General features: G+C 49.2%; 1 protein-coding gene and 1 pseudogene across 1 annotated transcript in view; both read left to right on the top strand.

The window, feature by feature from the left end:
* The first annotated feature begins 2,859 nt into the window (after positions 1-2,859).
* LOC120228806 lies at positions 2,860-3,431 on the top strand (annotated as a pseudogene).
* A 10,572-nt stretch (positions 3,432-14,003) lies between these two features.
* Positions 14,004-16,294, top strand: part of SLC5A10 (solute carrier family 5 member 10) — a 53,347-nt gene continuing 51,056 nt past the window's right edge. Inside the window, 4 exon segments of the mRNA XM_039227363.1 lie at positions 14,004-14,033; positions 14,290-14,394; positions 14,728-14,787; positions 15,602-15,706. Coding sequence (XP_039083294.1) covers positions 14,019-14,033; positions 14,290-14,394; positions 14,728-14,787; positions 15,602-15,706 — 285 coding nt within the window. The 5' untranslated portion in view covers positions 14,004-14,018.

The following is a 16,294-nucleotide window of genomic DNA, read 5'->3' on the forward strand; positions in this document are numbered from 1 at the left end:
GGCCCAGGGCTCTTATTTGTTGGGAGATTTTTGATAACTGATTTGATTTCCTTACTTGTTATGGGTCTGTTCAGGTTTTCTATCTCCTCCCCTGTGAATTTTGGTAGTGAGTGTGTGTTTAGGAATTTGTCCATTTCTTCTAAGTTGTCCAGTTTGTTGGCATATACTTTTTCATAGTATTCCCTGATAATTGCTCGTATTTCTGAGGGGTTGGTTGTAATCAGTCCATTTTCATTCATGATTTTGTGTATTTGAGTGCTCTCTCTTTTCTTTTTGAGAAGCCTGGCTAGAGGTTTGTCAATTTTCTTTATTTGTTCAAAAAACCAACTCTTGGTTTCATTGATTTGTTCAACTGTTTCTTTGGTTTCTATATTGTTTATTTATGCCCTGATTTTTATTATTTCTCTTTTTCTACTGGTTTTGGGGTGCTCTTGTTGCTCTCCCTCTAGTTGCTTTAGGTGAGCTGTTAGATTTTGCACTTGCACCTTGTGCTTTTTCTAATTTGAAATAGGCCTGGAGTGCAATGTACTTTCCTCTTAGGACTGCTTTTGCTGCATCCCATAGCGTTTGGATTGTTGTATTCTCATTTTCATTTGTTTCCATATATTCTTCTCTACTTGCCTGATTGGCCCATTCGTTCTTTAGTAGGGCGTTCTTTAACCTCCATGTTTTTGGGGGTTTTCCAGACTTCTTCCTGTGATTGATTTCAAGTTTCATAGCATTGTGATCTGAAAGTGTGCATGGTTTGATCTCAATTCTTTTATATTTATTGAGGGCTGCTTTATGTCCCAGTATGTGATCTATCTTGGAGAATGTGCCATGTGCATTTGAGAAGAAAGTGAATTCCATAGCCTCAGGATGTAGAGTTCTAAACATATCTGTCAAATCCACCTGGTCCAATGTGTCAGTTAAGTCCATTGTGTCTTTATTGATTTTCTGTCTAGTTGATCTGTCCATTGCTGTAAGTGGAGTATTAAATTCCCCTGCTATTAGCACGTTCTTATCGATAAGAGTGTTTCTGTTTGTGATTGTTTTATGTATTTAGGTGCTCCCATATTTGGTGTGTAGACATTTATAATTGTTAGCTCTTCCTGATGGATAGACCCTTTAATTATTATATAATGCCCTTCTTCATCCCTTGTTACTGTCTTTAATTTAAAGTCCAGTTTGTCTGATATAAGTATAGCCACTCCAGCTTTTTTTTTTTTTTTTTACTTCCAGTGGTATGATAGATATTTCTCCATCCCCGTACTTTCAATCTGAAGGTGTCCTCCAGTCCAAAATGAGTTTCTTGTAGACAGCAAATAGATGGATTTTGTTTTTTTATTCATTCTGCTACCCTATGTCTTTTGATTGGGGCATTTAGTCCATTTACATTCAGTGTTATTATTGATATATATGAGTTTAGAGTCATTGTGTCATTTCTGGGATTCATCTTGTGGTGGTGTCTCTAGCATCTTGCATTCCTTGCAACATTTCCCTCAGAGAATCCCCCTCAGGATTTCTTGTAGGGCTGGTTTAGTGGTGACAAATTCTTTCAATTTTTGTTTATTTGGAAAGACTTTTATCTCTCCTTCTATTCTGAATGACAGGCCTGCTGGATAGAGGATTCTTGGCTGCATATTTTTTCTGTTCATCACATTGAAGATCTCCTGCCATTCCTTTCTGGCCTGCCAAGTTTCAGTAGATAGGTCTGTCACCACTCTGATAGGTTTCCCTGCAAAACGATTCTTAAAAAATAAAGGAGAAATTAAAATATTGCCAGATAAACTAAAGCAGACGGGGTTTATTGCTGGTAAGTCCTGCCTACAAGATCTGCTAAAGGGAGTCCTTCAGGTTCTAATGACACTATAAAATAACTCAGGTCCACATGAAGACTAAAGATAACTACATAAGTCAATAAAGAAGTCAATATTGTGCTCATTTCAGCAGCACATATACTAAAAAGTCAATATTAATGTATTGCTAGTTTGTAACTATTCTATCTTTCTATCTGATTTAAAAGATAATTACAGGGTGCCTGGGTGGCTTAGTCGGTTAAGCATCCGTCTTTGGCTCAGGTCACGATCTCACAGTTCGTTGGTTTGAGCCCCGCGTCGGGCTCTGTGCTGACATCTTAGAGCCTGGATCCTGCTTCAGACTCTGTGTTCCCTCTCTCTCTGCCCCTCTCCTTCTCACACCCTCTCTCTCTCTTTTAAAAATAAATAAACATTAAAAAAAATTTTAAAGCTCCTCAAAATTAAAAACAGAATTACCATATGACCCAGTCAATCCATGGCTGGATATTTACAAAAAGAAAATGAAAACACTAATTCAAAAAGATATATGCACCTCTATGCTTACTGTAGCATTGTTTACAATAGCCATGATACGGAATAAACCCAAGTGTCCATCCATAGATGAATGGATAAAGAAGATACATATACATAAAGATGTATATACACATATACACACAGACCCATAATGGAATGTTAGTCATAAAAAAGAATGAAATCTTGCCATTTGCAACACCATGGTTGGATCTAGAGAGTATAACGAAATAGAGAAAAACAAATGCCCTATGATTTCACTCATATGTGGGATTTAAGAAACAAAACAAGAGAAACAAACAAAAAACCAGACTCTTAAATACAGAGAAGAAACTGGTGATTACCAGAGGGGAAGTGGGTGGAGGGATGGGTGGAATAGATGAAGGGGATTAAGAATACACTTATGATGAGCAGTGAGTAATGTAGAGAACGGTCATACTGTACACCTAAACTGATATAGCACTGTATATTCATTATACTTAAATTTTTAAAATAAATAAAAATTGCTTGCAGGTGACAGTGCTAGCTGGGTAGTCTCACCCAATGCAGTATGGATCCAAGTGTTTTAGAACAACAAGAATTACAGCAGCCAACCCATGTTGTTGTCAGTTACATGAATAGATTCATAACGGATGCCACCCACCAAGAGCCACAGTCCCCAAAGAAGATTCAACGGAAGCTCTCGCTGACCTTGTTCCAGCTCAGTGTCTTGAAGGAATATGTCCACGCAGGGGAAGCCTCACTGCCCCCGCGACCCCACCCGTCCTCTTCTCCTCTTCATCCTGCAGCTGCACTCCCAACAGGTGGAGAGTACCACCAGGAGGAGGCGGTGCAAGTGGGGCAGCAATGAGTCCTGACCACAGAAGCTCCATCGTGATGCTCCGAAGCCATCCTCCGCTCCATGTGTGAGAACGGAGGGGAAGAGAAGCCTTTCCCCTTCCTGGTTCCTGGATGTAAAAAGGTGAATGGCATGAAGTGCCACGCTAAGGATGCTTGCAGATTGGTGTCTGCAAACCATTCAAATGTCCTTATGGTAAGAGTTACAAGACGGCTCAGGGCTTGGGGCACCACACAATCAACTTTCGTCCCGGGGCATTGGCTGAGATTATAGGGAAGATGTAGCAATAACATGCTGGTCATAACTGTCAATAAATCCTCTCCAGCTGTTGCTGATTTTGGAAACAGCCACCGTTTCTCAAAAGGGAAACGCTCAGCAGCCCTTTAAAGAATCAAACACGTGCTTTAAATTTTTTTCTGTAATTTTGGAAAGATGTATCTTTGTAGAGTTAATGATTGGTACATTTACCCATGTAATCATCATACTCATTTTCCTTACTTTGATATAAGGTGCTAAGCAGAAAAAGCTCTAGGCTCTTCAGCACATCTACCCCAAAACAAAATAAAATTGGATCCTATGTTTTCTTCTAGGAGGTCTTAACGGTTTCAGGTCTTATATTTAAGTCTACTCCATTTTGAGTTAATTTTTATTTTTTTGTTTTCTTGTTTTTTAATTTTTTTTTTTTTTAGTTTATTTATTTACTTAGAGAGCAAGCTGGAGAGGGGCAGAGAGAGGGAGAGAGAACAAATCCCAAACAGGCTCTGCACTGGCAGTGCGGGGCTCGAACTCAGGAACCGTGACGCCATGACCTGAGCTGAAATCTAGAGTCAGACACTTCACCGACTGAGCTACCCAGGTGCCCCGATTTTGAGACCATTTTTGTGAGTGGTGAAAAATAGGGGTCTAATTCGTTCATGCAAATTTCCAACTTTACAGCCCCATTTATTGAAGACACGGTCTTTTCTCCACTATATATTCTTGGATAACCTGTCAAATATTAGTTGAGCATATTTGCTTGGGTTTATTTCTGGGTTCTCAGTTCAGTTCCATTGAAGTGTTTGTCTGTTTTTAAGCCAATACCATACTGTTTTGCTTACTATAGCTTCATGGTATAGTTTGAAATCAGGAAGTGTGACACTTTCCATTTTATTCTTTCTTAGGATCATTGGCTATCTGGCCATTTGGAGCCTTTTGTCCTTCTATATAAATTTTAGAATTGTTATTTCTACCTCTGTAAAAGAAAAAATACCATTGGAATCTTGATAGGGATGGCATGGTATCTAGAGATGGCTTTTGGTGATATTGGGATGTTAATAATATTAGTTCTTCTGAGGCACCTGGATGGTTCAGTCGCTTAAGTTTCTGACTCTTGACTTTGGCTCAGGTCATGATCCCAGGGTTCATGGGCCTGAGCTCTACATAGGGCTCTCTACTGTCAGCACTGAGCCCGATTCAGATCCTCTATCTCCCTCCCTCCCTGCCCCTCCCTGTTCAAGTGCATGCTCTCTCTCTCTCAAAAATAAACATTTAAAAGTAAAGAAAAATTCTTCCAATCCCTAAATATGGGTTACCTTTCTATTTATTTGTATCGTCTCTAATTTCTTTCCTCAATGTCTTAATTTTCAGACAAGAGTTCTTTCACTTCCTTGGCTGAATTTGTTCCTAAGTATTTTATTGTTTTCAATGCTGCTGTGAATGGATCACTTTTAAAATTTCTTTTTCAGATACTTCATTGTTAACGTATAGAAATACTACTGATTTTTGTATGCTAATTTTGTATCCTGCAACTTCACTGAATTTGTTGATTACCTCTAACAGGTTTTTGATGGGGTCTTCAGTATTTTCTGTATATAAAATCACACCATCTGCAAATACAGACAATTTTACTTCTTCCTTTCCAATGCTGATAAATTTTATTTATTTATTTATTTATTTATTTAATTTTCTGACTGCTTGGGCAACGACTTCTAGTGCTATGTTGAATAAGATTGGTGAGAGTGGGCACCCTTGTCCTGGAGGAAAAGCTTTCAAACTTTCATCCTTGACTATGATGTCAGCTGTGGGCTTATCAATACATAGTCTTTATTATGTTGAGAAAGTTCCTTCTATCTCTAATTTGTTAAGAGTTTTTACCATGAATGGACATTGAATTTTGTAAATCCTTTCTCCGCATCTATGGAGTTGATCATAGGATTGTTTTTCTTTCCTTCTATTCCATTGGTTGATTTGCATTATGTTGACCTTTCTTTGCACTCCATGCATAAATCCCACTTGATCATGTAAATGATCCTTTCACTGTGCTCCTAAGTTCTGTTTGCTAGTATTTTATACAGAATTTTTGCGTCTATATTCATCAAGAATACCGGTCTGTAGTTTTCTGTTCTGGTAGTGTCTTTTTATGGCTTTGGAATCCCAAATGAATTTGGGAGTGTTTCCTCCTCCTTTTTAAGAAAGGTTTGAGAAGGACTGGTGTTAATTCTTTAAATGTTTGGTAAAATTCAGCTGTAAAGCCATCAGGTCCTGGGTTTCTCTTCATTTGGAGATTTTTGATTATTGATAAAATCTCCTTACTAGTAATTGGTCTATTCAGACTTTCTATGTCTTCCTGATTCAGTTAACTGACTAAGTCACCCCGATACCCCACAACATTTAAAACCTTTTAGGGTATGCAATTCAGTGGCCCTTTGGATAGCTTCAAGATGGGAACTGATGAGACCAAGACATGATGAGAGGGTTAGAATGTTTAGCCTTGAGTTAATCAAGGCCAGTGATTTAACCTATTGTGCCTAGGTGAAGAAACCTACATAAAAACCCCTACATAATGAATAGGGTTCGGGGAGCTTACAGGTTGGTGAGCACACCCATGTCCTGGGACTGTTCCGGACCTCACTGTATGTACCTCTTCATCTGGCTGTTCATCTGTATCCTTTATAATAACCTTTATCGTAAACTGGTAATTGTAAATGCTTCCCTGAGTTCTGTGAGGCATCTAGCAAATTATGACCTCTTTGAAGGGGATCATGGGACCCTCCAACATTTATAGATGGTCAATCAGAAGTATGGGAGGTCTAAGATTTACACCTGGCATCTGAGGTTGGGGGGCAGTTTTGTCAGACTGTTTACCCTGTGGGGTCTGCAGTAACTTGGGTAGGTAGTGACAGTTGAATCAAACTGTAGGACACCCAGTTGGTATCCAGAGAGATGGAGTTGATGGTATTGGAAAACAAGACATAGGGGCCTCCTCTTGGGATGGATGCAGCTTACAGGGTGTGATACGGATGACTCCTTGGCTAGGCTGACCCCGTCACTCCTGTCCTGGGTGAGTTGGGCGAGAAGAGTTTGATCTGAGTGTGGTCATGTTGGGTAGGACAGGATGGGAATATGGAATGTGATTGGGCTTAAGTGTGGAATTTCCCATCCTTTACTGCCACCCTCTTCCTGTCCCACCCATCTGCTCCTCGTGACCTCTTCTCCCCAGAACTTTTATCAGAAGGCAGGGCATTTTGTTCCCAGGTGGTTGGTTTATTTCCTTTCAGGATCCAGACTGAGGAGAGGGGAACAAATACCATTTTTCAACCACTTTACCTTTAGGAGGCTGGCTTGCTAAATCTGGACAGCATCCAGTTGGGCCCTTGTGACCCATATAAAGTGATCTTTTGATTCATGATCTGCTTCTTAGCAATGGCTTGGGAAGTCAGTACATCATCAGAGAGGCTAGTTGGCTGAAGGTGAGGGTAGGTGGGGAGGGGACAGCCTAACCCTGCCTGAATTTACTCTAAACAGGGGCTTAATCGTTCTCCTCTGTCTAGTTTTGCATGTGATCTTTAAACAGTCTACCTCTGGTTACCAAGTAACAGGCACGGTTGGGTTTTGCAGGTCAGTGTGTTCCCAGTGGCTGCCGCTCACTCATTAACACTTCTGGAAGAGCTGCATGTCCCGGTTAAACTCCAAATGTTTTGCAAAGCCATGGGCCATGTCGGAGACAGCCACTGGGCTGTGCATAATGATTTAATTAGTGAGCAAGCATCTAGGACCCTATAGCTTCCAGTGGAATCAGAGCCATCACTGCCACATGGGGAGCCTCTGGGGTCAGATACGGAGCCAAATCCCAGCTGTCCCTTATGTGGCTACCTAATGACGGCTCAGCCTCCTGGCCTCCATTCCTTGACTGTGATCTGATATCACCTAAGCTAAGCACGGTCCTCAGCTCCCTGCAGGCACTTGCTAGGTATCACATCCTTCCGTGGATGTCCTGAGGGGATCAGGGGGACTCGAACATATGGTCAGATGAGGGACTTGGGATTGCTGCAACTATGTCTAGGTGAAGAAAGCACAAAATTTGGCAAAGGCCTTTATTGTCCAATACTGGGAACTTCTGGGGCTGGAACTGTCTGTCGTGGCTGGAAGTGAACCAGGTGAGACGCCATTCCAAGTCCCTCTCAGGCCAATCATGGCCCGATGGCCACAGGACATGTTTGCCTGATGTCCCCAGAGGTGCAGCATCTGTCCCCAACCTGCCATGCTTCCTATACAAATTAAATATAGGTCAAGCCACACATCAGGTAAGTGAGCCCTTCCTGGGACTATTCTGGTTGCCTTTGGATGCATGAAACTTCCTTTATTTTTATTTATTTACTTATTTACTTATTATTATTTTTAATGTTTTATTTATTTCTGAGAGAGAGAGAGACAGCGTGAGCAGGGGAGGGTCAGAGAGAGAGAGGGAGACACAGAATCTGAAGCAGGCTCCAGGCTCTGAGCTAGCTGTCAGCACAGAGCCCGATGTGGGGCTCAAACCCAGAAACCGTGAGATCATGACCTGAGCCGAAGCCAGACGCTTAACCGACTGAGCCACCCAGGCGCCCCTATTTATTATTATTTTTTAAGTAGGCTTCATGCCCAGCGTGGGGATTGAACTCACAACCCTGAGGTTAAGAGTCGCATGCTCTACTGACGGAGCCAGCCAGGCCTCCCCTTTCTTTTTCCCAAACCTCCTCTGAGTAAAGGGGGCTCCCCTCCTCCAGGACCCTTCGAGCTCCCCTGTTCCCATGGGGACGTGCTCCCCACTGGGGGGTAGAGGACACCGAGCTGCACTTTGAAGCCGTTCCCAAGCACGCGGCCACATTGTGCGCTGGAGATGCCACCGTCCTGCTCGGTTTAATGATCAATTTACCGCCTTCCGGGAAGGCCTTTGTGACCTGGTTCAGCCCTCAGTCAGCTCCTCTTGCCCCGAGCTGGCGCCTGCCGCGGGATGGAGGCCCACAGTGCCACCGGCGCCCCCCACGCTCCCCGGCCAGAGCTGAGTGTCACCGACATCATCGTCATCACCGTGTATTTCGCCCTGAATGTGGCCGTGGGCATATGGGTGAGAGGCCTGCGGAGGGCGGGCAGCCAGCGTGGGCGCTGGGGGTGGGAGCCGGCGTGGCGTGTCCCTGAGGCATCTGTATCGTGTCCCCTGGAGGCCCAAAGTCCGCCGGGGTCCTCCTCCCAGCCCTGGGGTAGCTTCGTCTGGGACCTGGACCAAGCCCCTTTCTCTTTGGGCACTGGCTTCTCAGCCTCCAAAGTGAGGAAGAGGAGGGCCTCTCTTTGACGGGCAGGCCTGGCAGGAAGTTCAGTGAGCTTTTGTGCGGATAAGTTGGGGGCCCAGCATAGCACATCCTCTCCTTGGCCTCTGTCTCCTCCATGTCAGATGGGCTCATGTCTGTCCAGAGGTGAGGAGAGGCACATGGGGCCTGGGGATCTTTACTTTACTTTTAAAAGTGCTGTGTCCCGGGCGCCGGGGCGGCTCCGTCGGTTAAGCGTCTGACTTCGGCTCAGGTCATGATCTCACACTTTGTGAGTTCGAGCCCCGCATCGGGCTCACTGCTGTCATCACAGAGCCCTCTTTGGATCCCATGTCCCTCCCCTCTCTCTCTCTGCCCTCCCCTGCTTGTGCTCTCTCTCAAAAATAAAAATAAAACCTTAAAGGAAAAAAGCTCCATGTCCACCAGCCTAGCCTATTCCTAAGCCACTTTTTCTCACTTTTGATAGGAAAGAGAAGTGATTCAGGCCATCACAGACTCCAGTAGCAGTGAGGTCCCTGCTGCACGGGTGCTGTGCTCATCACCTGGCCCCCTGAGCCCCGCAAAGACCAGCCCCATTTACAGATGAACCCAGCGCTCTGGGGTCCAGGACTTACTCCATGAACCCCAGGTCCCTAAACCTAGGGGAGGGGTCCCTCCTGTGTACTCACAGTGCTGACCTTGGAGGCCTTCCCGGTGAGAACGTGAACACAAAAGCCAGCTGTGGGTTTGCAGAAGTCAGGCTCCTCCTCCTTGTCCCCAGAGGCGCCCCGGCCAGCATCCCTGAGCACTGACACAGGGTGGTCTTCATCTACAGGGGGAGAATGAGTATCCCACCTTATGTTCCCTGGCCCCTGGTTTACGCTGAGAGCCAGAGGCAGGAGACTTGTCACTTCCCAGCTCTGGCATTCTAGAAGGCCGCTCAGCGTCCTGAGCCTCGGGGCCTTGATCTCTGAGGCAGACACCACCTACTTCATCCCGAGCCCTAAGTGCCTGGGTCAGCGGAGTTCTCCCAGCCGAGGAGCCCATGCGCGCATGGACCCTACTGCTGCCGTTGGTTCTAGAGTAGGAACGATGTGAGTGGTTCCGGTGGAGGTGCTGGTGCTGGTGGAGGAGCTGGTGGAGGAGCTGGTGGAGGTGCTGGTGGAGGAGCTGGTGGAGGTGCAGGTGGAGGAGCTGGTGCAAGTGGAGGAGCTGGTGGAGGAGCTGGTGCAGGTGGAGGAGCTGGTGGACGTGCTGGTGGAGGTGCTGGTGCTGGTGGAGGAGCTGGTGGAGGAGCTGGTGCTGGTGGAGGAGCTGGTGGAGGAGCTGGTGGAGGGGCAGGTGGAGGAGCTGGTGCAGGTGGAGGAGCTGGTGCTGATGGAGGTGCCGGCATAGCAGCGGCAGTAACTGGAATGGATCCCCAGGTGATCAGAGAGTAAAACAAGCACCTCAGGGCTGGCTGTTGGGAAAGCTGGGTTCTAGTTCCCGCTCTGCTTCCTTGGACTAAGTTACTTAACCTCCCTGGGCGTGTGTCGGCAAACACGTGGTGTGGATCTGTGCAGGCCACCTCTCGTGGCCGTTCCAAGGGGCACGAGAGGCTAACGGATATGAAAACCTATTGCCACCACGGGATGCCGTTCCGGGGAGAGCTGGTGGCGGGGGGTTTGGAGGAGGGGCACCAGGCGCTAGAGGGCAGCCAGACCCAAAGAGGGAAGAGGAGGGGCGGGAAGGCCTCCCTCGCCAGTGGGGGTGGGGGGGCTTAGCTGGAGGTGCGCGTGTAACAAAATGCTTTGGGGGCCAGGCCCTTTGCCGCCCGGTGACTCGGCCCGTCAGTCTTGCTGCCCGGGGCTCTCCTCTCCCAGCTGAGCCTTCCCCTGTGGGCTGGCGCTGTGAGCAGCGGGGCTCTGGGAGCTCCGACTGGCCTCTCCAAGCAGGCCATGCTGGCCCAGCAGGGCACCCCCGGCCACAGGGCTGTGAGCAGAGGCAGAAAAGAATAGAGCCACTCAAGGAGTACGCAGCGGCCGGATTCCACAGGAATCAGATGTGGGCATTCATCACCCAAATGCGGACGGAACAAGCTGGGCTGGGTGCGTGCACCTGCAAGTGGGGTGAGGAGAGCCCGGGAAGGGCCTTTAAGGAGGTGTTCCTAGAGGAGGGACCTTGGGCTGAGCCTTTGCATCTATTATGGTTATCTGTCAGTAAGAGACAGAAAACCTGTATCAGATGAGCTCGAACAATGAGGGAATGATAATGACGTCCATACTGAAAAATCCAGCAATAGTGAAGGCTTCAGGCACGGTAGGATCCAGGGGTTTAGAGTATCATCAAGGCCATTGCTGGGCTTCACTTTGATTTTCTCATGCATGTGAGGCATTGTTCTGAGCCCAGTTTCCCTCACAGAGGTGAGATGCCCAGCCTATCTGGTTAGCCTGGGTTCAAATCCTGACTCCATCCCTTACTAGCCACTTTCATCTCTGAAAGCCTTAATTTTCTCATTGGTAATATGAGGATGATTGTAGTACATATTTCATGGGGCTGCTGTAAAGACTCAACACCTTAGGGCACCTGCGTGGCTCAATCGGTTAAGCGTCTGTCTCTTGATTTCGGCTCAGGTTATGATCTCAAAGTTTATGAGTTCAGACCCGCGTCAGGCCTGATGGTGCGGAGCCTGCTTGGGATTCTCAGTTTCCCTCTCTTTCTCTGCTCCTTTCCCCCACCTCAAAATAAATAATTAAGCTTAAGAAAACAGGGGCACCTGGGTGGCTCAGTTAAACATCCGACTTTGGCTCAGGTCATGATCTCACGGTTTGTAGGTTTGAGCCCCACATTGAGCTCTGTGCTGACAGCTTGGACCTGGAGCCTGCTTCAGATTCTGTGTCTCCTTCTCCTTCTCACACTCTGTCTCTCTCTGAAAAATAAACATAAAAAATTTTTAATTCAAAAATTAAATATATATATTTACATACATAAAATACTAAACACACCATACAGGTAAAGCGCTTGAAATGAGCTCTACCACAGAGGGGCGCTCAGTGAGTAGTAACTAGGTGTACATGGCTGCCTGTGCCCCCAGAGCCCAGGCTTCTTCCTCTACCTCCCAGGAGACCAGGAGCAACCCCAGCGTAGGTCCACGGCTGCCCTCAACCAGGTGCGACAGCTCAGGACTGTGATAGGCTCCATGGCTTAGATAACTCAGGACCCCCCGGAGCTGCAGACTGGGTTGGGACCACTCAAGCCAATCGCTAGGGAAAATGAGACCCCTTTAGGAAGGGAAAGGGCAAGAAGGAGGCAACTGGCAATGCCTCCCATATCCTTAAAAGATGAAAGGACATGTTTGGAAAAATCACGGGCCGAGAACAGAGCTGCTTTGGAAGTGGCACAGTGCACGGCCCACACAGCTGGATGTGGCCATCCCAGCCAAGATCGTGAGAGTCTTCAGATAGTACTGCATTCAATATGGTTGGGTTGCAGCTCACAGAAAGTGATGGGAGGTCGGGTGGGAGAGAGGCGCGGGAGCCGTGACAAAAGCTTTGGATGTCAGATACAGACAATTCAGGTGAATCATCTTGAATATGGGAGGCGGGGATCTGGCAATTAAAGTCAGGAAGAAAGAGGCCTGTATTTTGATGAATTTATTTTGTGATCCAGCCTTATGTTAGGATATGTATGTTGGGAGAAAGGAATGCAAAATATATATCTAAATACACCTCCTATGTCCCTCTTTTCAAACGTCTTCTGTTCTCAATTTCACATCTATTCATTTCCTCCTGTCCAGGTAGCACTAAGTGAGGGCTTGGAAAATCCCTATAATCACTGACCCTTCTTGAACTTACTTACTAGGTACCAGGCACTATTGTCAGAGGGTTACATGTATTAACTCATTAATCCTCATAGACACCCTGCAAGGGAAGGCCTGCACGAAAGATGAGGAAACCCAGGCATATCGGTGCTGTAACTTGCCCACCGTCATACCCAGGAAGCAGAGGAGCCAGGATTTGCTCCCAGGCAACTGATTTCAGATTTTTAATTATATTGTGGAGCACAAAATCCCATACCCCCACCAAGATATTCAAGAATACCTAACTGATAATTCTTCGACATGTATCCGAGGTGAGAATACTCGAAGTTAGAAATCAAGGCCAAAGGGCTCTCAGAATCCTTGGCTCAAAGTCCTCATCCAGAGGCAACAATCTCAGCCTCAGGGCGCCTGGCTGGCTCAGTCAGTAGAGCATGCCACGCTTTGCGCTTGGGCTTGTGAGTTCAAGTCCCACGTTGGGTGCAGAGATTACTTAAAAATAAAAATCTTTTTTAAAAAATCTCATCTTAGTTACTCACTGTGGAATGATCGAAACTTAGACTTGACCTTTAAAGCCCCAGTAACTGCCCTGAGGCTGTTTGGCGGGTCTGGGATAAGAAGTATGGAGGACCCCGTCTTGGGCCAGCATGGGGTGCCTTAGTCAAGGGCGGTGGTCAGCTCACGGTCCCCGGCTCCCTGGTCTGTCCGTGTCCATCGCTCCCCCAGGGGGAGCCTCCAGGGGCCTGGGCCGTGGTCCCGAGCGGGCTGGACATGAATGAAGGGGAGGAGTGGGCCCACGGGGCCCAGGGGCTGGGATGGAAGGCGGTGGAGAAGGATCTGACTCCCTCTGCTCTTTTAGTTTTATTCACCCAATCTCACATTGCCATTTAAACCATTTTAAAGTGTACACTTCGGGGGTGTTGAGGACATTCGTGACCTCTGGCTCTCAAACTTTTGGGCACCCCAAAAGGAAACCCTCCCATACCGATTAGCAATCAACCCCTTGCCATTCTCCTCGGCCCCTGGGAACCACACATCGACTCCCTGCCTCTGTGGATGCACCTGCTGTGGGCATTTCACATACACGGAATCCTACAAGGGCCTGACTCCTTGTACTTAGCAGAGTGTTCTCGAGGCCCACCCGTGCTGCCGCAGGTGTCCGCACTTCATTTCTCCCGAGGGTTGGGTGCTGTTCCGTGTAGGATAGACCACGTTTGGCTTATCAGTTGTTGAGCGGCTGGGTTGTTTCCACCTCGCGGCTGTTGTGAGCAGCGCTGCTCTGGACATTCAGGGACGAGTTCGGTTTGAACACCTGTTTCCAGTTCTCTCGCTGGGTCATCAGGTGTTGAACTGAATGTTGAAGGTTGAAGTCCCCAAGGAACCTGCTGATGGATTCCCCACCGTGGCGGGGGGCATCGTCTTACACTCCCTCCGTGTGCGCGCACGAGTTCCGCTTTCTGTCTCTGTTCTTGCAGTCTTCATGCCGGGCCAGCAGGAACACGGTGAGAGGCTACTTCCTGGCGGGCCGGGACATGACCTGGTGGCCGGTGAGTGTCCCGCCCCCCTCCCCCACATCTGACTCCGGAAGCAGGTGCTGGCTAGCGGCTCATCCCTGAGGTCGCTTTGTGTGTCTTCCTCGGCCAAGGTCACTGCCCCGGGGTGGGGGGCCCGGCGATGGGGCAGGTTGAGGCCGGCAGGGGGCCCCCAAGCTGGGAGTGCGGGGAGGGACGGGATGCCGGGAATGGGCTTTGGCGTCTGGCGGGGGCAGCCTGCCGCTGATTCCTCTTCCTCTCTGTCTTTCAGATTGGAGCCTCTCTCTTTGCCAGCAGAGAGGGCTCAGGCCTCTTTATTGGACTGGCGGGCTCGGGTGCGGCCGGGGGCTTGGCCGTGGCGGGCTTCGAGTGGAATGTAAGTGGCCAGCGGGCAGGGTTGGCCGCGGCTGTGAGAGGCTGCAGAGGGCTTGAAAGGTGCTGGATCGGGGTCCACTGAGGTCTGACCTCGGCCCGAGGGGCAGCCAGTGTCTGGACGGGCGGCGTTCCTGGGAAAGTCTGGGCCTCGGAACGCCAAGGGGCTGGACAGGCCAGCATGGAGGGAGCTGTTAGCCTTGGCCACAGGGAGGGGAAGAGGCGAGTTCTTCCCTCTGCAGGCTCTCTGGCGAGTCAGGTCTCCAGTGGGCTGGTCCTGGATGCAGGGTCTATGGGAACGGGGCGTGCTGTGCTCACTCTGTCCCTGTCCCCTCAGGCCACGTATGTGCTGCTGGCCCTGGCATGGGTGTTCGTGCCCATCTACATCTCCTCAGAGGTGAGTCTAGTCCCGGGGACACAGGGTGGCCTCACCTGGGTCGGGGTCCTGCTCCCCCTTCTTGGCGGTGCTGATGAGCAAGAACCCCGGCTTGACGTGGTGGAGCGAGCCCACTGCGTTCTTCTTAGTCCAACTCACATTCCGGTCAACCCATGAAGGCCTATCCTTGAAGCCGCGAGCCTGGGAACTGTGGCTGCTGGTTCCCACAGCCCCTGCCCACTGCACCTGGGGGGTGATGCTCAAGCACACAGGTGGCACCTCTGGGCCGCACACCTGGGCCACACACCTGGGCCACACAACTGGGCAACACACCTGAACCACACACCTGGGCGACACACCTGAGCCACACAACTGGGCAACAAACCTGAGCCACACACCTGGGCGACACACCTGAGCCACACACCTGGGCAACAAACCTGAGCCACACACCTGGGCAACAAACCTGAACCACACACCTGGGCGACACACCTGAGCCACACATCTGGGCGACACACCTGAGCCACACACCTGGGCCGCACACCTGGGCAACACTGTCCCCAGCTCTGCCCACGCCTTTGGCCCACCAAGCAGTCACGAGATCCAGTGGTTTCTATTTTCTGGATGTCTCCCAGTCCTTCCCCATCGAGCATCAATAGATCCTCCAGATTTGTCACAGCAGCCTCCAAACTTGTCCTTCTGTCCCTAGTCCGTGTCCCAGGCTGTGGGATGGTAATGAGTATGTGGGCCTGTCCTGTCCTTGAGAAGCTCTGGGCCCTGACAGCTGGGTATGATCTCCGTGGGGGGGTGCTTAGTTCCTGCTCCCTGTCCCCCCCAGATCGTCACCATGCCTGAGTACATTCAGAAGCGCTACGGAGGCCAGCGGATTCGCATGTACCTCTCTGTCTTGTCTTTGCTGCTGTCCGTCTTCACCAAGATATCGGTGAGCTGCCGCCCCGACTCCCAGCATCCAGCTGGCATCTCCTGGGATCATCCCTGCTCTGGGGGCCCCTCAGACACACCCGACATCCTCCCATCTGTCTCTTGTTCAGCAGCTGGGGAAACTGAGGCCCAGAGAGGGACAATGGCTTGCCTACACAGTGAGTCTGGGATAGCTGGACCAGGACTTCCAGAATGCAGGTTCGGCAGCTGGCATGGTCGGGGCCCAAAAGCAGGCCTTCTGACTCCTGGTTTGCCCTGGGTCTAGATATGAGGGCGTTCGGGGTTCGCACTATGAGAGGCCACCAGTGGGAGCCTGGGGTCAGCCTGGCTGTCTTCCCTGGGCCAGCGTGCCAGCGAGCCAGGACTGCCCACTAGGGGGCGCTGAGAGCCCGCACGGTCTCAGGCTGTTCAGCGGCCACAGCCCGTCCGCTCCTTCATGAAGCTGACCCCTGGCGGCAGCCTCCTGGTATTGGGGTGCCTCCCTAGTGGGCACACCAGGCCTCTTTTTCCTCGGGAGCCTGGACTTGGTCCCCCTGGAAGGGTAAGGGCAGAAAGCGCACCTCGAATGTCAGTCAAGGATCACTGAGGG

This window comes from Hyaena hyaena, unplaced genomic scaffold, assembly GCF_003009895.1.
Source record: "Hyaena hyaena isolate Hyena2069 unplaced genomic scaffold, ASM300989v1 scaffold_27, whole genome shotgun sequence".
Classification (NCBI taxonomy): domain Eukaryota; kingdom Metazoa; phylum Chordata; class Mammalia; order Carnivora; family Hyaenidae; genus Hyaena; species Hyaena hyaena.